The sequence below is a fragment of the Plecotus auritus genome (assembly GCF_963455305.1).
Source record: "Plecotus auritus genome assembly, chromosome: 5".
NCBI classification, from domain to species: Eukaryota; Metazoa; Chordata; class Mammalia; order Chiroptera; family Vespertilionidae; genus Plecotus; species Plecotus auritus.
The window spans coordinates 79,011,585-79,027,432 of record NC_137776.1 but is presented as its reverse complement, the minus strand read 5'-3'; the positions used below and the strand labels follow the sequence as shown (position 1 = coordinate 79,027,432).

At 40.7% G+C, this 15,848-nt stretch overlaps 1 protein-coding gene across 1 annotated transcript in view; it reads left to right on the top strand.

Annotated features, from left to right (window-relative positions):
• THSD7B (thrombospondin type 1 domain containing 7B) overlaps positions 1-15,848 on the top strand; it is an 885,792-nt gene that overhangs the window by 772,686 nt on the left and 97,258 nt on the right. The window contains exon 16 of the mRNA XM_080669078.1: positions 10,425-10,558. Coding sequence (XP_080525204.1) covers positions 10,425-10,558 — 134 coding nt within the window. The remainder of the gene's footprint in view (positions 1-10,424; positions 10,559-15,848) is intronic.

Sequence of the window (15,848 nt, the reverse complement as noted above, 5' to 3'; positions counted from 1 at the left end):
GATCCCAATTCATCACCACGTAAGTGAATGGCAGGGATTCCATTATCCAATCAATCTCGCCCCTCATTTCTGCAAAGGTCAGGCTGTGCCATCCTTGGTTATAAAACACCACTTGTGGCTCCGAGTTTCACTTTAACTTAGCCCCAGACACATCCGGTTTGTTATGGGAGAACTCACAGTAAGAGTTCATATTTTTAAAAGCCATTTGTGCTGTGCCTGGCCTTATATTTTAACAGGCAAGAAAAGTGTTGGGGCACAAAGTAGCTTAAAAGTTGCTTTCTCATACGTTTATCTATGGAAGAAGATAATGATCCCTGTGTCTGTGTGCATGTGTGTGTAACACGGAACATCTTTGTGCGAATAGTCTCTTTAAGGGTATTTTATAGTAGTAAACTTCAGTTTTCTCTTTTGCGCAGACCATAAGAAATTAATAATTATGTCTACTTTTTCTTAGATGGAAAGATACAGTGACCTCCTCTCCTCCTGCCTGTTCTGATAGGATCAATTAGAAATTAGCCAAATTATGAATGGAGTTTGCAGACTATAATTCTTACATTTCTCTTTTTTATATTAGTCTTACTAGATAGAATCATGGCCATTAAAAAAAATTATTGCTTTCAGAGAGGAAGGGAGAGGGAAGAGAGAGAGAAACATCAATGATGAGAAATAATCATTGATTGGCTGCCTCCTGCACGCCCCCTACTGGGGATTAAGTCCACAACCCAGGCATGTGTCCTGACTGGAAATCAAACCTTGACCTCCTGGTTCATAGGTGGAGGCTCAACCACTGAGCCACACTGGCCAGGCTAATAATGGCCAATTTTTTATGGCTCCTTCTTTTGTTCGGTTCTCTTTAATGGGGTAAGTGATATGTGAGAACTATGATTTGCTTCAGAGTAGGACAGGTTTGTCTGTGACAATGGTTAAGAGACTGTAGCATGTGGGCCGAGTGCGCTCCTTGCATGGTAAGAAACACGTGAAAAGGGATTTCTTATCAATTATGGGGCTGCCTTTCGGATGTGGTGCTGGAAGCCAGTTTTGTGCTTGCCCCCTGAGAATATCCATAAACGAGCAAACCTTCCAAAGCCCAGATTGCTTTTCAGGTCACACACAGCATCTGATGTGTCCCAAGTCAGCCAATGTGAGATGAAAGAGGATGGTAAATACAATATGAAAAAGTATTTTTTTGCAGTACCCAAGGGTTTCTGCTAATCTGCTCATTAGCAAAGCTCCCTGGAATTCAGGGCATTGGGAGGCTGATGCCTCATCATTTTCTTCATAATTCTGTTGGGGGAAAAAAAAGGAGGGGTGCTTTAATATATCCCTAGGTTCTAGAACATACTAATCTTAAATGATTCCCAAAAATAGAAGTGATCTTTGGGTTGACTCTCATTTTCACTACCAAATCTTGGTGTCTCTTCTTCCTTGTTATGTTGGAAGCTTTGTGAAAATAGCAGTCGATTCATAAGCATAACCTCTTACTGAGCCTGTTGCTATTTCTGCCTTTCTCAGCACATTCACACACTCTTATCCCTCTCACATTCAAAATGACATATAGTCCCCCAACTTTATTTGGAGTAGCTCTCTTGATATAAATCTTATAAGTCTTAGTGGCTCCCACTGTCTACAGTGAGACTCTACCTCATCAAATTTCCCATTTGAGATACTCCAAATAAAGTTGGGGGACTATATTTCCAAAGTAGTTCATATTAGGTCATTCCTAACTAGGGATACTCTTCCTTGTCCATTCATATGCAATAGTCCAGCCACATAAACATAGGATTTCTCTGCCTAAGGAGTATGCAATTTAAATTATACTTGCTTCTTTATACAAATACATTTGTATAATCCAAATTATATTGATTTTCTAGGCATAATTGAAAAGCACGTCTTTTTGAAGCCCCATAGGCTTCTTGCATTTATTGAGTGAAGAGAAAGTCGCGTGAATATAGGGATAATGTGGATGCTCCCAACTATTGAGAACCAGTGGGAGCTGTACAAGACCTCTCCTAGCAAAGGCCAATAAGGAAAGCAAAGGTCTCCCTGAAAGCCGCCACTTCTGTTTGACAGTTGCAAGCCTCAGGCTTAAACCCCTGTTCTCCATTTCTCAATAAATCCCAAACAGTGCTCTGACCATTATGACTTATTTACCCTTCAGACATCTGTTTCTGAGACCTGGGATCTGTTAAGCTCTGCTTTAGCCCCGCCTTATGCCATAACTTATAAAACTGCTGTTTCCTGCCAGGAGGCAGAGCAGTCTTCATATCACACTGCTTTTTATTGCAACAGAGAAAGAAAACTTTCCTTCCTTACCTGATTTCTGGTGGTCATATTCTGGTATCTAGTATCTATCTGTATCTAATATTTGCACTAGACGCCTACACAGTTTCTCTTGGATGTTTATGGCAAAAGTTCCCACCCCCCAAGTCAGGATTCCACGGTGAAGTCCAATTCCCTCTGAGACACATACCTCTTTTTAATTAATTTTTTATTGTGCTAAAAACACCTTATATGCGTTCATGTATAATGCAGTGTTCTTATCCACAGGCACAGTGTTGTCCAGCAGACCTCTAGAACTGAAATATTATACCCGTTGATTAGATCTCATTTTTCTCTCCCCCCAGCCCCTGACAACCACCATTCTATTCTTTGCTTCAACAAGTTTGACTGTTTGAGTAGCTCATAGAAGTGGACTCAGGTAGTATCTGAACTTCTGTGACTGGCTTATTTCACTTTGCATAATGTCCTCAAGGATTATCTATAACCTCTTCTCTAAAGAACTATGGGCTCAGTTCTTTCAGAGTTTGCTGGAAGTATCAATCATAGTTGACATAGTGTTGCTTTTCTTTTTTTTTTACTTCAACTTGACTGATAACTTCAGTCTGTTCAATGAAAACCCAGAGGGCCACCAGGACTGTCGCCCATGGTGTGCTGTGAGCAGTCTCCCAAATGCCACCTGATGTCTTGCCGCTGCACAGCATGGCGGTGGGCAGCACCCCCAGGGTGTTGGGGAAGGCAGTCCAGATTCTGCAGTGAGTTTCCTTCTTTCCTTCTTTTTGTGATGACTGTTTACATAGTGCTGTGGTGCAGAGTGTGTGCCGTGCAGCTCAACTTGCCCCAACCTGGCCGTGTCAGTGTGTTCACTCAGTTCTGTGATACACACCAGGCACAGAGGGAGGCCGATCAGTGCTCATGTTCATGGTCATGCACACGTGTGTTAGAGCTTTACTGCAGATACCATGCCCTTATAGGACCTGCAGAACGATCATTTTTCTTGCCGATAGTCCATTACTATGCACTACACTTCAAGGCCATGGTTTACTTTCAATAGTTGCTTAAATACATACAATAAGAAATGTAAATCTTCTGTAGGAAGAAACACAGGGTGTCCCCAAAATATATACATACTTTAACAGCTGACAGCTCAATTTTGAAAATAAAATGTATTTTAATAAACACAGCCTTTATAATTATTCAAAGTGTGTGTGTACATTTTTGGGGATACCCTATATAATATTATGCTTTAATTAGAGCATTTTTACTTATTTGCATTTATAGATCATATAAAGTCCATCAGCACAGAAAACAGAGCTTTGACCAAGCCTTTTTAGATGAGGGCTTTGGGACTCCCCTCTATTATGTACCTTCTATATACATAATGAATGGGCTGCGTGTGACTTCCTGCAAAAAGGCAGGGATCATGGGGGAGGGGAAGGTGTACATGCCTTGTTGTGATCTTGTTAAGTCTTACTACCCACCCCCACCTCCCTCTTCCATTATGGGGAGGAAAATAGGACTATGTGGGTGATGGAGATGGTTTAGCTGTGCATGGATGTTGGTCTGGACTCTGAGGACTCTGTGCTTAAAAGCTTATCAGTGATATTTAGGGCGGAGGGAAGGGATTTAGTGCTGTAGACCATTAGGAAATGTAAGGTAATGAATTTGGAGCTTAGAACTTATCAGCAAAAAATATTCTTTAATATCCACTTTTAGAAAAAATGGCTCTTCTGTGCAACATACCTTTTATCAAAATGTAAAGAGTAATGTTCTTTTAGGGCATAGCCTGCTAGTTGGTCTATTTCTTCTCTTCTTTACATGTAAAGGCAGTGGTTCCCTGTGGTTTTGGTATGAGGACTTTATGTTCTTAACCCACATTAACAAACTTTCTAATCAGTGCTTTCAAATTCAGCAGTTCTTTCACATGCAATGAAAACTACATTAATCACAACATCATGTAAATTCATTTACTGGTGGTGGTAAGATGTCTGAGATTATATTATTCCTTAAGACCACAGACAGAGTTTGGTAGGGGAATGCATTCAAGGGCCCCTTGCACTAATGCTGTAGTTCTCAGGGTCTGCACATCCAGCTGGAAACTGCAGTGTTTAAGAGATGGAGAATGTACTAGTAGCTACCGCCATTATTAGTCTGATAAACATTTTATTGGCTAAAGTTCAACAATTTACTTGTCAATAAATTTTGCAGGTAATGCTGATTTAGTGTTATTAGGTTTATTTTATATTTTAACATCAAAATTGAAAACAAAGCATATAATATTTAAAATCAATGGTGAAACTCACAAAGCAGGCATGGTGATCAGCTCAGAGCATCCTGAGGAAGTCTTGGTTTGCTATGCTCAAGAAGCGAGTATGTGAAAATGCCCAGGAGAAAGAGGGCGGCCACAGGACCTCAGACTTGAGCATCTGGGCTCAAAAGGAGTTATCCACACCCCTGCATATGGACCCCTGGACTCCAAGAGCTCCAGAAAAATCCTTACCTCAAATGGTGCACTCTTCAGCAGCCCAAAGCACATGATGACATGGCTTTCCCATAGATAACAATTTAAAATACTTGTGGATAATTTTTAACACACCATCTTCACACAGAGGACAACAATCATCTAAAATACTTGGGCCTGCTCTTGCTTTATACATGAAAATTAGTTTTTTGAGACACTTTTTGGGTTTTTGAAATTGTGAAAGGAATCTCTAGCCAAAGGCAAGGAATGCATTGTTCATGCAATATTTTTGCTATATAAAGTAATAGGCATCATCTACTACACAGACATCTTTGAACGTTCTCTTCTTGGTTTTCCTTTTTTGTGAATTATAAATATTAACATTACCTTTGTCACTGAGAAGATATTGACTGTTTCTCAGAGCATGGTGATGTGCCTGAACCAGCTAAACAGGCAGCCGGTGCACAATTAGCGTCACTGGATTGGGATACTCAATCTCACTTTAGGGACCAGCCATGAATGACTAACTTAGTTTCTGAAAAATGTTAGTTATTTTTCCCTGTAAATAGAGGTCAGACCAATATTATCTAACTCAAATGACTGTGATAATCAAGACCTAAGACATAGAATGTCTCATATAAGCTACTAGAGACCTGGTGCATGAACATTCACGCACTGGAGGGAGGGTCCCTCAGCCCATCTTGCCCCCTCTCACAGTTTGGGAGCCCTCAGGGGCAGGAGGCAACCCAGCGATCAGGGGAAGATGATGCCCCATCACACCTCTGCTGCTGCCACTGCCAGCCAGCCCTGGTTACCTGAGCCTCGGGTGGCCCTGGGCGGCTGGGCGGCTGCCATCCAAGGGTTGCCTGTGCCTCGGGCTGGCCCTGGTGGCTGGGGGGCTGAAGGGACTGAAGGACTCTGGAGGCAGGTGCACAGCTGAGGTGACTGGGCACCACCATCTTGTGGCTGTAGGCGCCACCATCTTTGAGGGCATGGCAGTCATTTAGCATATTCCCTCCTTATTGGCTGTGGGCACTGCCATCTTTGAGGGTGGGACAGTCAATTAGCATATTCCCTCTTTATTAGATAGGATAATCTTTTACACAGCATTATTGTGCTGACCGGGGACTGTTGATGGGCACAGTGCAAAGCTTCTGGGTTTAATTGAATATGTCACACTGTGAATAAACAGATTTAAATGCCTGGTTAATAAAAATGGAAACGAAAAGTTAATGGGTAGTTGTATAAATGTGATACTTTCCAGTCAGTCAGACAGGTCCTAATGGAGGAGAATATAACTTAAGTTTCTGATTGAATAAGAAAAGGGGCAAATTTGGTAACTTGAAGGAAGGTGTTGCCTAGAAGATCCTTCTGAAGGGAGAGCATGAGGCCTGGAGGAGGAAAGAGGGGAAGCGTAGGTAAAGGCTGAGGACCCTAGGCCTGATCAGAGGCAAGTTTGTACATCTTATGTTAAGGGCTCACAACATTTGAAGGAGAGGGGAATCCTTAATGCTTTGTGAGCTCATCACTCCAGGGGACCAGTTCCTTCCCCCTTCCCATGGGAAAGCTCCTGACTATGGCCCCAGATGGGCCTTTGAACCAATTTTCAAATTCAAAGTAGCCACAGAGTCCTTGGTCTTGATAGCAGCTTCACTGGAGCAAAGGGTTGCCTCTACAGAAAAGCTGAGGCCATGACTTTTCCTTGATTTGTCTCTGTTATTATTGTGCTTGTTGGATTGTTTGCTTTATCTGAGCCCTTGAAGCCTAAGATTCTGATATGTAATGATGACAGTCACTGATGCCCAATTAGATTCCAATTGTTTCCCCCACAGGAGTCAGTCTGAAGTTGAAGAGTGGTATCAGAAAACAATACCAAATTAAAATTGATCAGTTACCATGAGCAGTGGCCTACTTAATAATTATTAAAATTTTGACTCAATGAGTCCATTTATGATTATGACTCCAGACTATCAAAATATAAAAACAGAATTCTCCAGTGAAGAAGTAATAAATGGGACACATTACCAGGAGAACGTAATGTTACCTCTCAGAGGATCTACTTTTCAGTGGCATTTTTAGCTTCAATGACCCTATTAAACTCTGTTATTTTCTTCCTAATTCATGCCATTAAAACATGATTTTCATTTAACTTCCCCATGGCTCATTTCTTTCCTTCAGAACATTTCCATATGATTCTCTGATAAAGCCCATGTTTTAACACATTTTCATTATAAAACTATAATCAGAAACTGAGTAGCAATATGAAATAAGGAGAACATAGAGGACTGACAGGAGAAGAAATCAGGCGTCTGGGTAGTTCATTTTTTTAAAATTTTATTTTATTGTTTAAAGTATTACAATTAGTAGTACATATGTCTCCTTTTTTCCCCCATTGACCTCCGCCCGGCCTCCCCTACCTCCCAGCACATGCCCTCACCCCCCTCCCAGTGTCTTGCGTCCATTGGTTATCCTTATATGCATGCATATAAGTCCTTCGGTTGATCTCTTATCCCCCCACCTCCAAGCCCTCCCCTGCCTTCCCACTGTAGTTTGACAGTCTGTTTGATGATTCTTTGCCTCTGTATCTATTTTTGTTCATCAGTCCATAATGTTCTTTGTATTCCACAAATGAGTGAGCTGCCTTTTTGCCTTTTCCAGGTGTTGTGGATCCTTTAGGTAAGATTCTTTTGCCTGGTGGACAAAGGCTCTAAGGAGACAATTCTTACAATTTTTAAGGGATGACCTTGTTTTCCATTAACAAAATCATCAAGTAGTGCCTTTTGATAAAATAGTGATTGCTATTCTTCACTAAAGCCCATAATGGAAAGAAAAGTTTTCATTTTTATTCCTTCTTATGGTCCTTTGAGCTTTGTAAAGTACCTCTTACGTGTTTCATTTAGTGGGCTTATTTTCTAGAAAATTAACTAAGAGTCATTTAGCAACCTGGGCACATTCAAAAATTAGTTTTAATTCAACAAGTGCTTATTGAGCACCACCCTCCTCTCCATATCTTGTGAAATACAGACATCATAGAAACGTTGTCCTGGCCTGCCTGAGACTCACAAGTTTCTTTTTTAAGTAGTCACATAAATAACATTGCTATTGCTGATAGAAAAGCATATTTAGGTATGGAGAATACAAATTGTATTTCTCTGAGCATATTCTCAATATTAAGATAAAAAGTAAACACATATGGTATTAAGACTGAGGTGAAAAAGAGGGCTATGCTAGTATGAGAGAATAGGAAACATATAGAGGAATCAAAGTGATGACTTTTTCACATGTGTTTGCTCCCCTAGAACCCACAGTTGGCCCTAGCTACCACCACTGGCCCCACCCTGTGCATGTGCACCTAACATTATAATGTAGCTGCAATTGTGCTTAAAACTGAGACTGTCACTGAGTACCAAAGGTGTGGAAACATGGGAAACTGGAAACATGGGGAGAGCCTTGCGGAAGTGGTGGGATTTGCTGTGCTTTGAGGGAAGGGTAGCGATTTATCATCTAGAAGTGACAGTGTGAATATCATTAAAATGGCTGATGCATACGGGGTCATGTCAAGTAAATCCATGGGACTGGAGAACCTTCTTTAAGAGGCGCTATTTTTCCACCGTTAATCAAGAAGGTGGTCACCATTGTCCTACATAGACCTACTCCCTGTCTTCCAGTAGCTTATCACTGAGGTTAGTGACTCTGCCACAGGTGGAGATCGCTGGAGCATGAAGAATAAAAGCAGTAAATCAATCTATCACCAAGTGTTCAAGGTTTATATAAGAGGTACATGCAACTAAGCACTTTTTCATTTTCCATCTGACCTTGGGCTTTTTTGGCTGGAATTATATGCTCTGCTTAGTATCGATAGTTCATCTCAGGGGGGCTATCCCACCATTTGCTTACAGATGGACACATCGGGAGGTGTGGGGAAAATTGTTTTTAATCAATTTCTTTTCCATCCCCTGTTTGTGCAAAGTGGTTTGACAGACTTTCTTGTATCTCATATGTAAATCAACAAGCTTTCTTTGAATTGTCTGATACATATTAAGGAGCTTATAGAATGAACCTATAAATTTAGTGAGAGCTTCATGTCCAGGGTGCAGTTGGGTAAACTAAACCTTCAGTGGCTGTCAGCTCTGTTTCCCAGAGTCTGTTCGGTTGGGGTCATGTCTTTTCAATTTTATGGATTTTTCTCTTACCTCTAGCATCCTATGAGTTTTTTTTTTTTAGCACTTTCCTTCCTTACACGTTATTCTAATGTAGGCACTGCTTCTGACCCTTTCATTTCATTCTTGTCGGCATTCACAGCAAGAAATGTGATTCTTTTATGACTTAATTCCTACTTTTCCTACACCCATTTCCACTTCTATTTTCCATCTCCTTTCACTTTGCCCTCACATATTTTTCACTTCGTGGCTTCCCTTATCCGTGTGCACTCTACATGAGAGCCAAATAGAACCCGGCAGATAAAAATAGTTTCTGACATTATTTGTGATTCCAAAGATGTAGTCTCACAAATAACCTTTTCTCATTTGATTTCCATCTAACATGCTGACAGGGCTCCAATCTCATCTTCTGATTATCCCATTACATAGTGCTTTCCCCCTGCATTTAGTAGAAACTCGGAAGTAATGGTTCTATTTGGATAGCACTGCCTAGTCATCATTTACAATTTTATGGAATTAGAAAGGCAAGGGGAGGAAAGGATCCAGGCTTAAATTCTTATTTAAGAGGAAAGGCATTAATTAACTATTTGGGTAATGGGCTGAGCCACTCTTTATCAGCAGGCTAAACTAGAGCCATCGTTGTGGGCTAGAGCAACATATCACGCCAGGGAAGAGTTTTTTTTTTCTTACCAAGGAAGAACACTCTGCTCTCTATTGAGAACTAATACATTTCAAATTCAACCTCTAAGAGGCAGACAAATTTATTTAACTACCCATCAATTTCAGGGAAAAAATAATTACAAACAAATACATAGGAAGTAACCCTAAGAATTAATTTATGGCATCTAGTGAATTTACCATGACATTGTAGGTAATCACACTCAGCAATCATGCACAGCCTCTAACAGTTAGGCAGCATTTGTTGTGCGTGTGTGTGTCTGTGTGTTTTAGCTATGCTCTGAAAACATCCTACAAATAGCTACATTCAGATGAAGCCACAATGCCCAGGAGGCTAAATGATTGCCTGCTAGCACTGATCATTTGGGAGCCTAAAAAGAAAATTTCGGTGCAAAAATACCACTTTTCTTATGCATTCTAAAAACCTCTTATGTTCAGGAGTAAATTTCCCTTACATGTATTTGTTTCAATTGACATCTTAAAGTACATCTGAGAATACAATACACCATTATAATTGAGAGCTGAACCAGCTAATAGATGCTGTGTGAGCTCTTTGAGGAAATGAAATGATAATGGAATCCCTATTCTAGTTGATGGGAAATGACTGTCCTTTGTTCTCTTCTGCAAAGGCATGCCATCATATCTTAGTTGATTTCCCCAGTATATTTCTTTAGGCAAGTCAGTAATTTCAGAGAAGCCGAATATATCTTGCTTTGAGGGAATAATTGGCTGTTTGGACCAGAGTGTAGTTCTCAGATTATGCTCAGCAGGCATTACAAAAAGAGAGGCATTTTTTTCTATAACTTGGCTAGTTTAACATACTTTTTTTCCTTTGCTGTTCTTCACAGGTGCATGAGGCAGTCCCGTGTTACAGTGAGTGCAATCAGTATTCCTGGGTTGTAGAACACTGGTCCCCATGCAGAATCCACAACGAGCTGAGGCCCCTGCGCTGTGGCGGAGGAACGCAGTCTAGGAAAATCAGGTGTGTGGAAAGGAGGCATTGGGGAAAGGGGGCAGTGGGACTTCGACATTTCTGTAAAAGCAACAGTGTTGTTTGCCAAGCACACTCTGATTTTCACACAGTGTACTCTGGCTTTTGCTCATCTTTAAGAATCCATGGAGCACTTGTGCCCTCAACTGCCAAGAGGGGGTAGGATTTCCTCAGCAATGAAGCCACAATCCTTACCGTTTCCTGCCAATGCCTTTAATGGGAAGCCAATGGCATGGAGCGGCTGGCATCCCTCCACTGACTCCTGGCAATCACTGTTAACAAACTAGGAGATCTGACTGTCTTGCCATGTTTCTCATAAGGAGAGGAGATTAGGACATAGACACACCCAGAGGAAAACACGGGGTGAGGACAGTGAGAAGAGGGACATCCAGGAGCCAAGGATGGAGAGACCTCAGGAAAACCGATTCTGCCAACACCTTGATCTCAGACTGCTAACTTCTACAATTCTGAGAACACACATTTTTGTTTTTTAGGCAACCCAGTCCATAGCATTTTGTTATGACATACCATGTTAACTCATACATGCTCACTGTGTCATGTGATTGATGTGTATGATCACATTTACTAGTAAACATGTGAAGCGGATTTTCCAGGTACTTTGCAATGCAACTATTATTGAGTTTAATAGCATGCTCTTTTTTTTTTCTTAAACCTCATCTGAGGATATTTTTTTCTCGATTTTTAGAGAGAGTAGAAGGAAGAGAGGGAGGGTAACAGAGAGGGAAGCGTCAATTTGAGAGAGACACGCCGATTGTTTGCCTCCGACATGCACTTCTATCAGGGCTGGGGATGGAAACCTGCCCCCTAGGTGCATGCCCTTGACTGAAAATAGAACCCATGACCCGTTGGTGCCCGGGTCAGTGCTCTAACCACTGAACACACCAGCAAGGGCAACAGCATATTATTTTAATACATGGAACAGCTTATTTGTTCTCTTTCTTAAAACCTACAAACTGGAGGACATCTTCATGGTTCATGCATGACTGCTATCACTTATTAATTTAAAAAATAGCCTTTGAATCTTTGCCTTCTATTATCAGGCACTGTTCTAGGGACTGGGGATAAAAATGGTGAACAAACAGTTCCTGTCCTCAAAGACATTAGAGTATAGAAGCAGAGAAAAAAAATAGACACATAAGTAAATATATTGGAAAGTCTTTGCTACTAAATGCCAAGAAGAAATATAAAATTGGGTCAGAGAGATGAAGGATAGTATTTAGGGGAGGCTGACCAGCAATATTTGAGGAGGGACCCAAATAAATGAGGTTCTATAGAAAGAGGATTCCAGGGAGAAGAAGCATCCAAACCAGCAACCTTGTGGGCTTGTGATAACAAGATAAGTAACAAGCTGCCTCATGTGCTGGTGCCAGTACTCGAATCATGTAGTCTTCTAGAACAAGGTGAAAGGAGATTATTCCTTTTGTTATCCTGGAAAAGGTAAATACACACACACACACACACACACACACACACACACACACACATATATTAGAGGCCCGTTGCACAAAGATTCGTGCAATAGGTCTTCCTTCCCCTGGCTGCTGGCACCGGTTTTCTTCCGGCACCTGGGCCTCAGGCTTTTGCTCTGGCTGCCGCCTTCTGTCTTCACTCCAGCCAGAGTGTTCAGGGGGCGGATGCTCAATGCAGGAGCACCATTCAACCAAAAGTCTTCGCTCCTGCCAGAGCCTTCAGTGTTTGCTCCAGCCCGAGCCTTCAGTCTTCTCCGCTCCAGTCTTCTCCGCTCCAGCTCCCTCCGCCCCCTACCCTCCCCCCATAGCAGGCATCCCACCCCACCCAGCTACTCTGCACCTGCATATGCAAATTAACCCACCATCTTTGTTGGGTTAATTTGCGTACCCACTCCTGATTGGCTGGTGGGTGTTGTGGAGGTACAGTCAATTTGCATATTTCTCTTTTATTAGTGTAGATACTTACTAGGTGTACTGGTTAATAATGTGGATTTTGTAATCAAAGAAAACATGATAATTTTAAGAGAAACATCAAAGTGCTTTATTCAAAGTGTAAAGTCCATCACTAGCTACACATTTCCCCCATGTTTAGATAATTTGTGGATACCGTCCCAATAGAACTTTTCTTGTTTTGAGGCAAGCCATTCAGAGAACCAATTTTCCACTTCTTTGTACCTTTTGAAGTGCTGCTCAGAAAGTGCATGTGCCATCAATCGGAACAAGTGGTAATCTGAAGGAGCAAGGTCTGGTGAATACAGCGGGTGGGCTAATACTTGCCAGGCAAGATCTTTTAACGTGTCTTTAACTGGTTTTGTAGTGTGTGATGGTGCATTACCATGAAGCAAAATTACTTTGCCATGCTTTCTGGCCCATTCTGGTCATTTCACCATCAAAGCATGGTTCAAATTGATTATTTGTTGTAGGTAGTGATTAGTATTAATGGTTTCACCTGGTTTTAGAAGCTCATAATACACCACACCTTCCTGATCCCACCAAACGCAGAGCATTGTCTTCTTTCCAAAGTGATTTGGCTTTGCAGTGGATACTGATGGTTGACCTGGATCAACCCATGATTTTGTGCATTTGGGATTCTCAAAATAAATCCACTTTCCATCGCCAGTCACAATTCAATGCAAAAAAGACTTTCTTTCGTCCTGTTGAAGCAACATTTTACATTTTACTGATGACTTTTTGGTTTTCCATTTGTCTTTTGTTCAGTTGATGTGGCACCCATTTTCCTTCCTTTAAAATCTTTCCCATTGCTTGTAAATGATCGGAAATTATTTGCTGAGTGATGTTTAATCTTTCTGCAAGTTGTTTTTTAGTTTGACATGCATCTTCATCCAATAATGCTTGTAATTGTTGGTCTTCAAACTTTTTCAATTGACCTGGACGTTCTTTGTCTTTCACATCGAAATCATCACTTTTAAAGCGTTTAAACCAGCATTCACAAGTATCTTGAGATGGAGCATGTTCACCATAATCTTCCCGAAGTATTCAGCAGCACTTTTCTTCAAAATAAAGTAATGAATTAAAACTTCCCGCAAATGCTCTTTTTTGGGCATGAAATTTGACATTTTTAAGCATAAAAATATCTATAATGTTAACACCTTCAGAAAATATGACATATGAAGTTTTGAAGCTTGTTGTCAATACAACAAAATAGCATACATATCAAATCGCATATATATCAACATATGTGTAACTCCATCTATTGAAAAAATTCGCATTATTAACTGTTACACCTAGTGTGTGTGTGTGTGTGTGTGTGTGTGTGTATGTGTGTGTGTGCATATGCATATATATATACACATTGTCCTCTAGAGGTCCAGGAAGGAATGTAGCTCTGCGAAAGCACTAAGTTGGCCTAGTGAGATCCACGCTGGATTTCTGTGCTTCAGAATGATCAGATAACAAATTTACATTGTTCGAGACATTAAGTTTGTGGTGATTTTTACAGTATGTAAACTTGAACTTAATTCTTGTTTTCATTATGATGTTAAGGGACTGTGTATTTTCTAATCAAAAGGCTTTTGTTATGACCCCTTCTAGCTAATAAACTTTCAGTTCCTGCATTGGCAGAGAGGGACTAACACCGAGCTGTGTAGATTAGGGGAGGGGACCCAGGGACTGGGTACTTAAACATACTTTCAATAAATTCTCCACTTTTTCAGCCTCTTTCATTCATATTTCCAGGTGTACTTAGTGACACAAATTCCCAAATAGCTCATGTGTTCTGTGGTGTAAATGGAGGTACTTTCTTGTTTTTCCTTGAAGAATTTGTATTCAGTTTCCTGGTGTGGTAAGGCAGTTAGTACTAGCCCACCCATTTTCCTTCGTTGCCTTGTCTTCTTTGTTCTTTGTCCTCACAGGGTAATGCCTTTTCCTCTCTCTTGATGTGTGTGTGTGTGTGTGTGTGTGTATGTGTATGTGTGTGTGTGTAACAAATTATTTTGATTTTGTTTTTGTGGCGTATTGAGATGAAAAAAGAATAATGCATAAGTTCAACTAGTCACCATTGACCAGAAGTAGTCTTACCTCTTCTCAGTGAAATGATAAAAGGACATCAGCTGAGAGTATGCAGTCAAAATAAAAAGAAATTTTGAGCTTTAAATTTGTCCAGGGAAAGAGAAATGAGCCACCTCGTGGTCCCTCCTTCCACTATTGACTGTTACTGCAGGAGAAACTAAAGTCTAAGGATAACTCTGTACCGTGCCTCCCAATATAGGAAAGCATTATATACTTATGTCTTCTTTCTGTCTGCTGTTTTCTCCTACATTGCTTTCCCATTACTTAGCACCTAATAAAGTTTATTTTGTTTTGTGGCTAGTGATTGACTACGATTTTCCTAAAATTGTAAACAATTATATATATATATACATATATATACATATATATACATATATATACATATATACATATATATACATATATACATATATATATATACACACACACATATATATATATATATATATATATATATATATATATATATGTATATATATATGTAAAAAGACTCCTACTATGTAGGACAATTCAATTCAGCACAGCATGATTTGGGGAGTACCAAAAGCTCCCCTGCACACCCCCCTTAAGATGTTTTCTCCTTGGCTGTGGCCTTGTGTCTGAAATAACCAGGCCAGCAAATGGCACCTTTTATCCCATCATCATGGTCATTTTCACCTTTACTCTGATCATTATCACTCCAAGAACATATTGGTAACAATAAAGATCCTGCCTGTCATTGTTTCAGTTTTGTGCCCCAGCTCCAGGCAAGGGCCTGGTGCACTCTAAGCCCTTAAAAATATTTACTAAGTGAATTATTACTAACAAAGAATAACATTTTATCCCAACACCTAGCAAAAGAACTTTACATACCAAGTCGTTATTAGACACCTTTGAAAAAATATTTTTAAAATCTAATTGCTATCCTATATATAAAAGGCAAATATGCAAATTGACCGAATGGCAGAATGACTGGTCACTATGATATGCACTGACCACCAGGGGGCGGATGCTCAATGCAGGAGCACCATTCAACCAAAAGCCGGGCTCATTGCTAGCGAGCACAGCTGCAGTGGCAGGAGCCTCTCCTGCCTCTGCTGCAGCACTAAGGATGTCCGACTGACGACTTAGGCCCACTTTCTGGACTGCAAGAGGACGTGGGCCAGGCTGAGGGACCCCCCCACGCCAAGTGCATGAATTTTGTGCACCAGGCCTCTAGTATAATATAAATGCATCTTAGGGGTATAGCTTGGTGACATTTCATAATGTGAACACACCTTTGT